Source organism: Aquarana catesbeiana, linkage group LG02, assembly GCF_042186555.1.
Source record: "Aquarana catesbeiana isolate 2022-GZ linkage group LG02, ASM4218655v1, whole genome shotgun sequence".
Classification (NCBI taxonomy): Eukaryota; Metazoa; Chordata; class Amphibia; order Anura; family Ranidae; genus Aquarana; species Aquarana catesbeiana.
Window position 1 is genome coordinate 137,426,720 of NC_133325.1, and position 16,477 is coordinate 137,443,196.

The 16,477-nt window shown below is 40.6% G+C and overlaps 1 protein-coding gene across 2 annotated transcripts in view; it reads left to right on the plus strand.

Annotated features, from left to right (window-relative positions):
* Positions 1–427: 427 nt before the first annotated feature.
* LOC141127239 (hydroperoxide isomerase ALOXE3-like) overlaps positions 428–16,477 on the plus strand; it is a 112,064-nt gene continuing 96,014 nt past the window's right edge. The window contains exons 1-4 of one of the 2 annotated variants that reach the window (XM_073613505.1): positions 428–621; positions 3,888–4,086; positions 7,847–7,928; positions 14,999–15,127. In XM_073613505.1, coding sequence (XP_073469606.1) covers positions 481–621; positions 3,888–4,086; positions 7,847–7,928; positions 14,999–15,127 — 551 coding nt within the window. In that variant the 5' untranslated portion in view covers positions 428–480. The remainder of the gene's footprint in view (positions 622–3,887; positions 4,087–7,846; positions 7,929–14,998; positions 15,128–16,477) is intronic. The other variant, XM_073613506.1, reaches the window with a different exon arrangement.

Sequence of the window (16,477 nt, forward strand, 5' to 3'; positions counted from 1 at the left end):
TACATAATGCCCCTCTACAGTGGGGGTTGTAAATGAAAAGAGTGTATGGTGCTGCTGCATGTACATCATGCCCAGAAGCCCCCATCAGCTAGAGCACTGCAAAGCACAGTAAATGGTGGCCAACCTACGCAATAGTAAATTAACCCATTCATGACTCCTGTCATGATTCAGAACATATAAAAAATCCTGGAAGTATCATACTGACTTCCTTGTCTGAGTATTCCAGTTGTATATATTTACCAAAACAGATGTAAAAAAAACTTACTAATATCACCCATCACATGCATGTTAGTGCATAGATAATTAAATCTAAAAATATAGCCTATGTCCAAACAGGATTGGTTCATGCTACTGATCTTGTAATTAGTTGTGGGTGTGAACTTGTAAATTGCATAAAAGAGGAGGATATAGCTGACTGTTCAAACTGTACTTGTGTCTTGCAGAACTGCTTCCTTAAGAGTCATCTCCTGAATCCTAAAGATGTATAAGTTGAAGGTAGCGACAGGGACTGACCTGGCTGCTGGCACCTGTAATAATCTCTCTATTGTCCTTGTGGGGGTGCATGGAGAAAGTGAAGTACACCGACTGCCCCATCAATGGAACAACTTCATAGCTGGAGCTGTGAGTATCACTACATAGTGCTGACAGTATTTGTAATAGCTTACAATGGCATTACAGCAGCTTTAGCAGCCAACACTGCTAAACCAGGGGGTGGGAGGGGGACCCATTAGGGAGGATGGTATTGGAAACTTAACATAGAAAATCTGTGTGAATGTGTAGATACAAATCCAGTACTGTATCATTAAGAGTTTGAGAGGTTGCTGCTAACACTGACTCTGTAAATCCTATGACATTTCCAATCAAGAGGAACAGACTGGAGGGATTTTCAGGATCGTAGTCATAGTTGCTAGTCACAGACTCCCCTTTGTAGATGGTGGAGTAAGGAGAATTTGTTTAGCTGTCTAAGTAAATCCCAGAGCGTTTCCTTAGATAAAATCTAATGAGGGAGCTGAGGTTTGTAGTTCTGCAACAACCCCCCCACAGTTGTAAGAAGGTTGCATTAGGGTTATAGAGTTATTGTGTGCAGGAATATTAACAATTACCTAATAATATAAAATATTGCAATGGTCATTATTACTACTATATCTTGATTATATCTTATCTTTTTAACTACTAGACTACCTTTTTCAGCACTTTCTTGCTATGCCAGTGGTAATGGTGGAAGGATATAGAATTTACACTAGTGATGGGCAGAACACTCCCGAGTTCTGTTCTACACCAGAACTCGAGAACAGAGAAAAGGAAAAAAATCTAAAGTCCCCATTTTTAAGGCTTATATGCAAGTTATTGGCCATAAAAAGGGTATGGGGAATATGTGGCAATGCATAAAAAACTTTCAAAAAATATTAAACGAGCAGTGAATTTAGTGATACTTAAGGTGAAACAATAAAAATGAAAAATTCCTTTAAATATAGTGCCTGAGGGTCCCCTTAGTCTGCCTGTAAAGTGGCCCATCTCTGCTGTGTATAGAACCTGCTGCACAAAACTGACATATATAAAGAAAACAAAATGACATTTAAATTGATTTTCCCTGCAAGCTTTCTTTATTTTATAAACAACAGCTTGGGGAGCCAGTCTATATGATGAGGCCACATTTTAGTGCACACAGACACTGCTGCCCCCCTCATAGTGGCATGGAAATGACTCTCCTCGTTGGCCTTAGTGGCATGAAAATGACTCTCCTTGTTGGCCTCCCAGACATGATGGGGGGGGCTTATTACACAAATTTATTAGATAATAGGAAATGGGTGATTAAATGCATTTTATTTAATTATATGTGGTGTTTGGTGCATTGTAAACTGTGTACAATTTAGCACTGCTGCTGACACAAATTGAAAAAAAAAAAAAAATTAATAAAAAAGGGGGAACACCAGTGTCTCAATAAGACAAGATGACAACTTAAAAAAAAGGGGGCAGGGGAACAACAACAATAATAAAAAAATTGTACGCAGCGACACAAAAAAATTAATAAATGAAATGTGGTGCTTGGTGCATTATAAACTGTGTACAATTGGGGACTGCTGCTAACACAAATTGAAAAATGTTAAAAATATATATATTATTAAAAAAGGGGAAACACCAGCATCACAGTAAGACAAAACTGCGCTGACAATTTAAAAAAAGGGGGCAGGGGAACAAAACAACACTGCACTGCACTTACACTACACTGACACAACACTAACATTACACTGACACTCTACACTCAGTCACAATAACACTAACTAACTATCACTGAGCCCTGAGCCAGTGCTCTGTGCCCTGATTGGGCAAAGCCTTACATCTGACCAACGGTCAGGTGCATTGCTTCAGCCAATCAGGGCCCTAGAGTGCACTTGGTGGGTAAACATCCCGCCGAGCGCCCCGCAAATTCGGGTGCGTTGCGAACACCCGAATGGGTGCTGTTCGGGGCCGAACCATTGCTCGGGCCTGAACAGCTCACCCATCTCTAATTTACACTTAGGCACTGAGATCTGAGATGCTTCAAAAGTCTGGTGAGCTACTGTGGGCTAAGAGATTACCTGAAGAATTAAAGCTGAGATGTGATCAAAAACTTTATTGGGGCACTAGCTAGGTACCAATAAGGTACCTCTAATGATGTTTTTCCTGCCAATAGTTGCTGTTTCTTTCTTGGAAAATGTTACTTACATGCAGCCTCTGAAGTTCTGCTGGTGACAATAACAGCTGGGGTTTAAGAACAGCAATCAGAGCGGGTCACTCGCTGTGCATCTCCTCCATTCAGAAAACCTCTTTTATTCTTTTTAAAGAATACAAGGTTTTTTGTGATTGTACAAGGGGACAATGTGATGTTCATACGCCCCTTGTACAATCACAGAACGCTTTGTATTATTTGAAAAGAAGACATTTTCTGAATGGAGGCACTGCACAGCAAACAACCTATGCTGACCACTGACCTTAAGCCCAGTCCTTCACCTCCGGAACTTCAGTAGAGACATGTCAGAGACTGCATGCAAGTAAAATTCTTCATGAAAGGAGCATCAGCTACTAGTGGGGCACACAGTATTAGACCTTACTGGTACCTAGCTAAAGCCCCAATCAAGTTTTTGCCCACACTTCAGGTTTGACGCTAAAAGGTAATTCCTCGCACTGCTGTCTCCAAGGACAACTTCTTTCTATAGCCCTGTTCCCAAGTAGTGTACTGCCTATGCTGACAGCTGCTATTTGTCCTTAGTTTTGGTATACGTTATGTAAACGACACTGTCAACTGCCAGTTAGAGAGGTAGCCATGGGGCCCCTTTAAATTTTTTCAGGTACCCCAATTGCTGTATTGGTCCAAAGAGGAGGACAAAAAAGGAACACAGTCTCTGGCTGAGAGCTCACATTTATGGGAATGGGGTCCTATAGCATTGGAAAGGAGGCGGGGTTAACCCACACGTAGACTGCCATGGAGTCTGTCAGGAAACATAGATAAAGGCTACCAATTAAATCTAAAAACACTAAAAATGTTTTAGCACTTGAGAAATAAATAATGGGAAGACTTATAAAAACTTGACCTATTTCTCTAAAAGTTTTTTTGAGGCTTTTGCTATATGTTTATTACACTGAATAATTAGTTGATCATTAATAGCGATTTCTAACAAGATTTGTTATGTTTTTTTTATATGAGCACAGTATTTATGCATATGTTGGGAGCGCAGCACTTTATTTAGTTGCATTTCTCATAGTGCAAAATGTATCACTTGATTTTTAATCTACTTTTTTGAAAAGGTCTGTTTATCTCTACCAGCACGCTCTTTGAATTATCCATGACCAGTGCTTAGATTTGTAGTGTGTACAGACCTCTTAGATTCTACTTTTGGCTTTTCCAGGTGACAGAGTTTAATATCACTGTAAATAAAGACCTTGGAGAGCTCCTGATGGTTAGGCTCTACATGGAGCGCTACCTAAATTTCCCTCTGGATCCCTGGTACTGCAATTATGTCACTGTGACCTGTCCCAAAGGCCAACTCTACCAATTCCCATTGTATCAGTGGATATTAAAATCTGAGGAGATCCCAGAAGGGAAGGGTGAGATATGACTTTATCATTCTTATAATTATATTGGAATTCTATTTAACTATCTCTTCTGTGTATTTCATTTTCTATGTGAGGCAGATGTGAAATATTATTACCAAACATTAATGTTATGAGTTTAATTGTGGAGATCCTTAAAGCTCTACTAAAAAAGTTTAAGTAAGCTCCCTGCAAAAGATGATGAATTATTCTTACCTCTCTAACAGCCCATAGAAGCATGTGCACAGCATATGTGCACTTTTAAGCATTCATACTTTATTTCATACTTTTTGCTGTTTTTTTTTTTTTGCATTCATACTTTTGCACACACATTTCACTTTTAATCAAGGGAGGGGTGCAGCAAATTTGGCTTGATGTGGCTTTGTCATGGGCGATGGGGGGGAGTATGGAAGGTAGAGGGCTCTACTTATTTTTGACCTTGCACTCTGGACCCCTGCATTATGTACATTATTCACACTTGAGCGTTATGCACTTGTAACCCAGAGCAGTCTATGCCCGAGTCTTATTTAACTATACCCATTTAAGCCCCTCTCACTGTTCTCACTGTGCAATTTGGCCTCCCCCACCCATCGGTGTGGTGTACTATGTGTGCTTCTATTGGCTTCGTCTTCTATTTCGCACTCCCCCTTCTTGGCCCAACATTGGACATCTCTTCTATAGTCATGTTTGGAGATTTTTTCACGCATGTGTAGAAAAAGCAGAGCCTGGTTTTGAGGCTTTTGGAAACTAGGATGTACGTGGAGAGAGTGGAGTCTTGGGGATTTGCTGGAGGGAAAGGCAGCATTTATAAGAACATTTTTTTATAAGAGTATAATTACAGTTCCACCCATGACATAGTGCTACAGTTTATTAATACAACAACCAGTTAAAAGTTCTCTTTATTTTATTAACTGCACCATGCTGGGAATATCTAATACCAAGCTGCTATGGGGTACAGTGAAATTTAGGTATTTGAGTATCTGGTTGTCAGGAAGGGCATGCCAGTAGACAGCATGGTCCCTCTGGACAGACTTTACAGGCCAATTCATGCTTCCTCTTGTAGACATAGCAATTCGGCTAATACTTATGCGCATGCATAGGTGCGCATACATGTGCTCATTGGCATGTTCACGTGCATTTGTGAGAGATGTTGGCGCCAAAGGAGCTATTTAAACTGTGCCAGTGCTTAGAATCAGTGCTGCTCTGTCTTCAGCCTGCCCTGTATCCTGTGACCCTGTCATTCTGCATCATTATTCCAGTTGCTGACCCAGCTAGTCTGACATCTCTTGCCAAACTTCGCTTGCACCGACCCTGACTTGTCCTTGACCACCACTTCTGCCTGTTCCATTTGCTTCTGTTCCACTGATTGGCTCCTGACTTGGCTTGTACCCTGACCATGCTCTTGCATGCTCCTGTGTACCTGATCTGTCCTGCCAGTGCATGACCTGGCCTGCCTGACTCTGCTAATCTTCCTGTTTCCAGTACTTGCTTTACATCCTGCTGTGCCCGCTGTTCTACAGGTATTCCTCAGCTGTGCTCACTATTCCTCACCTGCCTACTGTGGCCAGTATCCACCTGCTTCAGTCTGCCACCCACCATCTATCTACCAGCCTGCCTGCTTCACTAAAGACTATTGATGACTTCTCCTGCCTGGCGTGGATAACTGCTCTGCTACTAGCAAGACTTACAGGCACTAGTGCCACTCTGCACTCCTGTGCCTTCTGTCCACACTACTAGGTAACCCGAGTCAGAGGTGTAAGAGAGGCCTTCCTCATCATTTCAAGCTCTGCTACCAGGTACTGATGCCGCAGAGCCCAAACATTAACTCAATAGCACTATAGAGCTCAGTCTTAATTGGGATTGGCTGTTCGGTACTTCTATCACAGGGGTGTCAAACTCAATTTATTTGCAGGCAGCATCAGCATTGTGGTTGCCCTCAAAAGGGCCGGTTGTATCTGGAAGACTATAAAAATGTATCCAGGTCTTTTTTTCTCAGAGAATAGGTGCTCAGCCACACCCCCACCGCCAAATTGCATTGAACTGTGGGTGTGTCCAAATTACAGTAACACTGGGAAGATCTTAACCACTTCACCCCCCTTAATGACCAAGGCCATTTTCTGCGATACGGCACGTCGTCACTTTAACTGAAAATTGCGCGGTCGTGTGACGCTGCACCCAAACAAAATTGACGTCCTTTTTTTTCCACAAATAGAGCCTTCTTTTGGTGGTATTTGATCACCTCTGCTGTTTTTTATTTTCTGTGCTATAAACAAAAAAAGAGTGACAATTTTGAAAAACCAATATTTTATACTTTTTGCTATAATAAATATCCAAAAAAAGAAAGAAATTTCTTCATCAGTTTAGGCCAATATATACAGTATTCTCCTACATATTTTTGGTAAAAAAATCACAATAAGCGTATATTGATTGGTGTGCGCAAAAGTTATAGCGTCTACAAAATAGGCAATAGATTTATGGCATTTTTATAATTATTATTTTTTTTTACTAGTAACGGTGGTGATCTGCGATTTTTAGTGGGACTTCAACATTGCGGCAGACAGATCGGACACTTTTAACACATTTGTGATACCATTGACATTTATACAGCAATCAGTGCTATAAAAATGCACTGATTACTGTGTAAATGTCACTGGTAGGGAAGGGGTTAACACTAGGGAGCGATCAAGGGGTTAAATGTGTTCCATCGTGTGTGTTTTTAACTGTGAGGGGATGTGACTGACTAGAGGAGGAGACAGATCGTTGTACCTACTTAGTAGGAACAGACGATCTGTCTCTCCTGTCAGAACAGGGATGTGTGTGTTTACACACACATCCCCGTTCTGGCTCTCGTGCCTGTGATCGTGCGTGGCCGGCAGTCATCGTGACCGCTGGCCACGTGCAGCAGGCGTACCTGCTGTATACTGCTATAGCTATTTAAAGGGCTGACCTACAGCTACGGCAATTTGCGGGAAAGAGCCAACCTGCCGCAGTATAATAATGGCGGCTGGTCGGCTAGTGGTTAAAGGGGCAATACATACCAGAGGTGCGTTATTTGCAGTTCAGGGGTGCTCTATGCAGAGAGTGCAGATTCAGGGGTGTGCTGTGTACAGAGTGCAGGATTGAGGAGTGTGCTTCATACAAAGTGCAGGATTTAGAGGTGTGCTATAACCAGTCTGCAGGATTCAGCTCTCTATCATAGGCTATCCACATCTCACTTCCACCCCTGACCTCTGCACCACTCTCCCCTATCCCCCACCTCTGCACACATCTCCCTCCACAGTGCCCCCCCCCCCCCCCCCCCCAAAAGCTTCCTTTTCATCTCGTCTACACCACACGGCACTGGTAACTCCCGGCAGTGCAGGTGGCTCGGCCTCTCTCTCACTTGCAGGGAGATCATTGGTGGGATCACAATGCAGTTTAACACTTGATGCCCCATCCCACACTTAACCTGCATCTGCATCTTCCTTATCCCCACTGTGAGTGCAGGGCAGGCAGGGATCTGTGGGAGCTGCTGAAAGGAAAGTTGTTGTTGTAAACACAGAAGTCTTCTTTGTTTACAAGTGACATTGGTGAGTGAGAAGCTGGAGGTGGCGGAATTGATTTCTGCCACGTTCAAGGGGAAAAAAAGCCCTGGATGCAAGGGCCACATGAAATGGCCTGGAGAGCCAGATTCAGCCAGCAGGCCTTGTATTTGACACGTGCTCTATCAGATTTATGTGCTAAATGGGGGTATTGCAGTAGCAAATATGTGAATTTATAACCTGTTCTGTTTCAGGTGTTGTGATAACTAAGAATACTCACCCTGTTCTCCAGCAACAAAGAAAATTAGAATTGGGGATAAAAAGAGAAACACACAAGTAAGTGATCAGCACATACATTCTATCTCTGTATGGTGAGAGGGGGTTGTCCATTAGAGGATATTTTATTTGGATTGTTCATTTTCACACTCTCATATTGCTTATGATAAAGTTGTCTTCTACTTCAGCCTTCTTGCTGATTATTGTGTATCTTTATTTAAAGAAGCATTACAGGTTTGATCAATTTTATGGTATGATGCACTGTAAACACTGGAGGTTGGCCGCTCCTCGCGGGTGCCATTCAGAGAATGCTTTGCATTTTCTGAATGAATGCAAAGCATTCTCTGATTGGGCAGGGTGGAGAGTATAACATCACTGCCAGGCCTCTCCACCTCGTCTAATCAGCCAACGCTTTGCATTCATTTTGATATTCCAAAGCATTTTCCCGAATCACAAGCTTGCTGATAGGCTGACCTCCTGTGTTTACAAGACATCAGGCTGGCCACTCAGCAAGGGACCTGGAAGCAAGTGGAGATCACTGGAGTGGCGGTGTCAACTTCAGTGATTTCCAGACTCTAGGGGCATTGCCCAGGTATGGTATATACAAGCTGGACCAGTGTAACTATGTAAAAATATACAATACCTGGAATTCATCTTTTATTTAACCTTGTTATCCATTTTATTTATCTATTGTTTTTTACATCTATAGCTAAGCAATTGCAGATTTTATTTTGGAGGAGGTAATAGCCAAACAGGGTTTAATATCATTTTATCAAATGCTTTATAACATCAGATTTACTGTGTTCTCCCACTACAGAGACCTAAGTGAATGACATATAGCTTGTTGAAGCACACTGCATCATAATCAATTGTCATTAAAAAAATTAGTTTCATGTTTTTAAAACCTTTGCTAACCTTTGCCCCTTCTTTTGTACAAGGGAAACATTTGTTTAGTTTTTGTTAAGTTAATCATTTTGTTTTCATTTTGTATGTTTTGTGAGATTGGCTATATTCATTTTAATATTTTAATATTTGATTTCGGGAGATTACTTCTGTATGCACTTTGAGTAATCCCTGCTAGTCCAACCCACAAATAGAAATGGAATTAGTTGATTTTTTTTATAGTATTGAAAAATATATGCAAACTAAAAATGAATGGATCTGAAAGAATGAATAGAATGAAATTATTTTCAGATTCATTCATTATGTTATGATTCAGAGATGGAGCAACCACACCACCTCCATCCGATCCAAACACAATAAGTAGGAATCATCATCTTATTTCACTTTTATACCTTGCTGTATTTATTGCGATATGTTTCCATTTTATATGTAGTACATTTTATTAAATAATTTTTATAATATTAAAAAATGTTAATGCAACAGAAAAATAAAATGGATCCTGAATTAATTAGTTATGTCGTACTTTATATTCAAATGAAACAAATTAATTTCATTGTTGGTTATAATTTATTTTGGATTAGTTGAAATTAATTTCTATTGTGATTTAGAAGTTTATATACAGTAAAACCTTGGATTGCGAGCATAATTTGTTCTGGAAACATGCCTGTAATCCAAAGCGCTTGTATATCAAAGCAAATTTCCCCATAAGAAATAATGGAAACTCAAATGATTAGTTTCACAACCATTTATTCATAAAGCCCTCAGTTTATAGTCCATATGAAAATATTTTAGCAATGTGATAGGTTATGTAACCATAACATGTCCATCCACAAATGGAAGCCTCCACAAGTGGATAAGAAGCAATATCCATCAGGAGCTACAGAGTATAAAAGAGAAGAGAGGAGCCTCTAAGTGTAGCAATATAGTTAAATTTAATGAAGGTACAACATTTAGCAACTTACATGGTTGATGATTAAAACAGGCACATCTAAGTATACAGGCATCCGGGGTAAAGCTGTCCACATAGACTGTCCTCACTGCTGCTCTCAATGCTGTCAGTCTGCAATTGTGACCAGGAAGACTACCCTGCAGTAGAGCGATTTGAAAGCGAGGAGCACAGCGTGGAAGGGATAACATCGATGGTGGTGAGGAGGATGGTCTATGTGGACAGTTTTACCCTGGATGCCTTAGATGTGCCTCTTTTAATCATCAGAGAAACGTTTGATTGCTATGCCCTAGGGTGGCAATCAAAACACCCTAAATACCAAAGTGCCACATCCTAATATATAGAAATTGAAGGATAAGGAAAAATGGTCTTTAACGGCACGTATAGAAACGTATATACGTGACGTTAAAGTCCATTTTTCCTTATCCTTCAATTTCTTTTAATCATCAACCATGTGAGTTGCTAAATGTTGTACCTTCATTAAATGTAACCATGTTGCTACACTTAGAGGTGCCTCTGTTCGTAATACTCAGTTGTGACATGACGCTACTTTTTATTCAAAAATGTTGCTTGTTTTGCAAAACGCTCTCAAACCAAGTTACTCTTAAACCAAGGTTTTACTGTACTTCTGAATAACAAAAATTTTGTCTGAATTTCTATTCCTAACAAAACAAATTGCACATGTCTGGTGTATATGCACTCATTCTGATGATGGCTTTATGGCATTTCTCAGGGTAACTTTCTTGATGGTGACAACAGTGGACCATATCTGCACAATGTGTGTAGAAATGGCCACTTGTAGTCCCCATCAGAAGCTCGTGTGACAGGGTGATAATACCAGACATCCCAAGTCTATCGCAAGGTGTGGGAGCCTCCTGCATTTCGGGGGCGGCTCCCGGAAACCCGCAAGTGCTGCCCAATATCGGGGCTGCGGGGCTGATCCTGGATTGTCCCCTGGTTCACAGCCGGGGATGATCGGTGCAGCAGGAGGGACAGCTGTGAACACCGATCTCCCTGTATAGCTGACAGCCGCTTCTCCTTCTCTCCCTCCTGCAGATGTCGGCTAAAAAGCTATACAGGGAGATCGATGATCACAGCTGTCCCTCCTGCTGCACCGATCATCCCCGACTGTTCCCTGTATCCTCCTCCTCCAGCCCCCCTCCGTGTCCTTCTCCCCCGTTCTTCTACAGATCCCCCCTGTGTCCTTCACCCCCCCTTTTTCTCCGGCTCCCTGTCCTCCTCCTCTGCCCCCCCTCGTCCTCCGCTGCCGGCTTCCCTCCTCACCCGACAGCTGTGGGGATCTGTCAGGATGACGAGCGGAGGAAGAGACCGGTCATTTACCAACCCCTGCCTTTTCTGAATTTCTGAATTGGACACAGTGAGCGAGATCATACCTGTGTCCTGTGAAAACTGAACAGAGTAACCTGTGTGTTACTCTGCTCAGTTTATGAATGGCCGTCTTCTGTCCATTCATCTTCAATGCTGAGAAAGGGACTGGGGAATCAATGTCTTCAGTCCCTTTCCCTGTCTCAAAGAGGAGATGTCAGGGGGTTTAGACCCCTGACATCTCACCAAAGCCTCCCCCCCCCCCCAACAGGGTTGTTTAAAAAAAAAATGCAAAAAATATTTAAAAAAAATGAAATTGTAAACAAAAAATATATAAAATAGAAAACTGACACCACCCCCCTGCCCTACCTACACTGTCCACTGCCCCAACCCCCTCCCCCCAAAAAGCATTTTGAACAACAAAAAATAAAAAAATAAACTGTAAAAAAACAATATGTAAAAATAAAAACTACTGACACCATCCACTGCCCTACTGACACCATCACCGCCACATACTCTCCACCCCTTCCCCAGAAGCACTGTGAAAAAATGATTTAAAAAATGATTTAAAGAAAATAATAAACAACAAAATTGTAAAAAATAGAGAAAATAATAAAAAACAAAAAACTACTGACACATTGCTCTACTGACACTGTTCACTACCCCCCACCCCAAGTCATTGTAAAAACAAAAAATTAAAGGCAAATAGTAAAATCATTTAAAAAATACAATTGTAAAAAATAATAATAAAAATAAAGAACTACTGACACCGTCCACTACCCTACTGACAATATCCTGCACACTGCTGTACACTTCACACTCCTCACATGCACATACTACCCACTGCCATACACTCCGCACTGTTTATTCCCTATTTAACATTACTACATTCTGCACTATGCAAGTCATCTCAGACTCTATTAAACCACACCCCATTTAAGCCACGCCCAATATGTAGCACAGTTTAAGCCACGCCCACCTCCCTGAAATGAGTTTGCCATCTCCCTGAAATGAGTTTTTTCAGGTTGTGAGGTCTGTAATACAGGAGCACAATTGGAAGACAGGGACAGAGTGACACCCTATAACACACCTGATCGCTGTGATAAGCCTCTGATTGGCTATCATGCTGATCAATCACTGTGTAGCCTGCCCCTGTGGTTTTTTCTCCTCTTGACTAGAGAAAAAAAGATACATTGTATCTCCTTCACCTTGCTGGAAGAGAAAAATGTACACAAAGAAAACAAAGAACAGTATGTGTAAATAAAAACAAACCCAAAAAACCTTGAGCTAGATTTAAGTATAACTAAAGGCACAACTTTTTTTTAGTTTTGAAAAGAGTGGAGAGGGATTAGAACACCTGTCAGTTTTTATTGCTGTCTGTGCATCTGTTAGGGAGATTCACCCTCTCTATTAGTCCTGTTTACCATTATCATTGAAAGTGAGAGTAAAGAAAATCCCCAAATTTGGGTTGTCCCCAGAAAAGTAATTAAGGGGATATCTTCCAATGGGACACTAGCTGTGATATTCTGAATGAATACCCTTAATTTGCAGGGATTTCCTCTCACTTCCTGCTTGGATATAGAACAGGAAGCGAAGGGAAATTTCTGCAATGGGACACAGATGGCAAAAAAAAAAAATCTGACAGGGGTTATAACCCTCCCTTGCTCTATCCAAAATGAAAAAAAAAAAAAATGTTTTGCCTATAGTTAACCACCTAACGACCAGCCGACGTCGTTATACTTATCGGTACTTTGACGTGGAGTACCTTGGTTATGGCAGCAGATAGCTGCCATAACCCCAGTATCCTCTTAAATGGCGGGCGGACAGTAGGCTTCCAGATAAAAGTGGTCTCTGTGGCGGATTTGCCGCAAGATCACTTTTATCGGCGGCGGGAGAAGTGCCCCCCCCTCTCGCCGCGCTCCGGTCGTCTCCGCTGCTTAATGGAGCCGTCGGTAGCGGCGGAGACCATCGGGTCCTCTCCCCTGTGAGACTGGATGCCTAGTGAGTGAAAGATGACCTCCATTCGGCTCCATAACATTGGATGACGGAAGCGACGTCAAACGTCACTTACACCCAATGCTCTTAAAGGGGATTTTTTTTTTTCAAAAGACTTTTTTTTATTTTTTTTTATTGCATTTAAGTGTAAATATGAGATCTAAGGTCTTTTTGACCCCAAATCTCACATTAAAGAGGTTCTGTCATGCTTTTTACAATGTTTAGATCCCTTGTAATAGGAATAAAAGTAACCCAATTTTTTTTTTAAAAGGACAGTGTAAAAATAAAAAATAAAAAGTAAAATAAATAATAATAAAAAAAATGTAAGCATCCCGTCCCGCCAAGCTCGCACGCAGAAGAGAATGCATATGTAAGTCGCGCCCGCATATGAAAACGTTGTTCAAACCTATCGCCGCGATCATTAGTGTGAGAGCAATAATTCTAGCACTAGATGTCCTCTGTAATTTAAAACTGTTAACCTGTAGAAATTTTTAACATCGCCAATGGAGATTTTTAAATGCCGAAGTTTGTTGCCATTCCATGAGCGGGCGCAATTTTGAAGCATGACATGTTGGGTATCAATTTACTTGGCATAACATTATCTTTTACAATATAGAAAAAAATTGGGCTAACTTTACTGTTGTCTTATTTTTTAATTAAAAAAAGTGTATTTTTTACCAAAAAATTGTGCTTGTAAGACCGCTGCACAAATACAGTGTGACATAAAGTATTGCAATTACTGCCATTTTATTCTCTAGGGTGTCTGAAAAAAAAATATAATGTTTGGGGGTTCTAAGTAATTTTCTAGCAAAAAAAAAGGATTTTAACTTGTAAACAACAAATCTCAAAAAGAGGCCCTAAGTGGTTAAGGTTTGTTCTAAGTAGGTGTTATGTCTCGTACACGCCGACAACAAAACCATGGATTTTTTTCCGATGGATGTTGGCTCAAACTTGTCTTGGATACACACGGTCACACAAATGTTGTCGGGAATTCAGATCGGCAAGAACGCGGTGACGTACAACATGTACGACGAGCTGAGAAAAATGAAGTTCAATAGCCAGTCCGGCTCTTCTGCTTGATTCCAAGCATGCGTGGAATTTTGTGCGTCAGAACTGTGTACACACGCTCGGAATTTCCGACAACAAAGTTTGCTGTCGGAAAATTTGAGAACCTGCTCTTAAACATTTGTTGTTGGAAATTACGACAGCAAATGTCCGATGGAGCATACACACGGTCGGAATAACAAGCTCACATAGAACATTTCCCGTAGGAAAATCCGACCGTGTGTACGAGGCTTTAGAGTTTTGGCCAAGGATAGAATCAAAGGTCATGGCCAGAGTCAAGGATTGGGTTCAAAGGTCGGGTCTGTGTATTTTAGGTAGGATTATTTTTTTTAAAAAAAAGCATTTTTTAAATTTAGTATCAGTGTCAGTATCAGCGTGTTTTAGACAGGATAAAAAAAAATATGCAAATGCAAAATGCACACTTTTGTTTCTAGGCCTTACTATGGGGTACAAACAAGAAATAATATACATATATGAGGTATCGCTGCAATCATCAGGAGCAGGAAAATTTATTTTGGATTGTTCTTGGGTGGTGAGTTATGGTAATAGAAAGAAATATACAGATTTATATTTAAAAAAATTATTTGTTTTACTATTTTGTACCAGTTTTCTATGATAAAAAAAAAGAAAACATATCGGGAGATACCGATTATCATTTACCAACAAATTAAAGCCAATTTGTCCTGAAACAAACACGGTATAATTCATATGGATGCACTAAATAGTTGCGATGATATGTACATTTTTACAAACACATGTCAAAGTTGCAAAACTGCATTTAGATATTTAGATTTGTTTTAGCTTTGTCATGAACCCGCTACTTTAGAATGGTTGTAACTAAATACTGACTTGGTTCTAGTAACTAGACCTTTAATAATAATATTCTATTATGTAGGTGGAAAGTTTATGCAGAAGGTGCCCCTCATTGCATTGATGTAACCAATGATGATCCACAGAATCTGCCTCCTAATGAACAGTACTCCTTCCAGAAGCAGGCCAATTTTGGTTTTTTATCATATTCCACGTATGTATCAAGTATCTACTGATCTGCAAAGAAATCCCAGACAATATAAAGTTAACATTGATATCTAATTGACTTTCCTAATGTGTCAGGAAACCCACTGCCACTCAGTACAATAAAGCAAATATAACACTATAAGCTACAGTATGTAGAAAACATGGAAATATTGTTTGGTACCTTAATTTCTACAGTATATGTATACTGTGGTCATGTGACTTTTTACTTGCTACGTATCACACTGTGATCACGGGTGGAGCAATCAGTAAATCTGACGCATCCAGCAGATGTCACTGCAGGAAAGTTCCTTTGTTTTTCTGTGCCTGCGCAGAGCTGGTTGGCGCTGTTGTGGCAACAAGGGTTGATAGGGAAGAAAAACATTCTAATTCAAATGATAAAGACTTAATAAACAACATGTGAGCGATGTTTTAAAATGTAAAATGACAACAAAAAAATTCTGAAAAATAATAATCATACTGTATTTACAATGGGGGAGGTGCAGTTTTTGCTGATTGACAGCCCCCGTCACACTCATGAGCCACTTGCAATCTGAAATTCATTATCATGTGGACAGATACAGGGGAGAGGGAGCAGATGTCACTCAAAATGCTAGAGACACCCCTCAAGCCCATGAAAAGTCACTTCCAAATGAGAAACCAGACATTGAACAGGTTCTATACAGGGAACTGGAGGAGCATGCACACTTGGAGTGGCAACGCAGAGCCCAGTGGATTGGTTGTTACAGCTTTGACACTAACAACAGAGAGGTGCATTGAAACGGCAAGATAAATCAGGTAATTACTAATAATGGAAATGTGCATTGAATAAAGGTTAAGGACAGCTAGAGATCACAACTAAAAAAAATTGGGGTTTACTGACGCATCATAGGCTGCCTGCTTTTCCAATCCCCTAAAGCCGACCATAAATGGTTCGAAATCTCAGCCGGTTTAGCAGGGTCCGGCCAAGATTCAAACCATCTATGAGTAGGCTGATTGTACTAAAGTCGATCCATCGATCGATTTGGGTACAACCAGCATGTCGGATTTTTACGTGCGATTATTGCGAACCACTATAATGGGAGGGATTACCCCATCAACACCGACTGTGGTAGTGGGGGAATTTAGTGATTTTATTAAGAAATATCACATCATCTATGGCCTGCCTAAATCTTGTGATTAATAGAAAAAATACGCTAATTCTTCTCAAGTTCAGCTTTCATGCTCTGCAATAATTTATGTTTCAGAAATTTTTCCAGCTGATTAATATTGCCTAAATCATTGCTTTTTTTCTAACACAGAAAAAGTCGTTATTTCAGTTCCATGAATTTTATGTAAAATATTCAAATACAGTAACTTG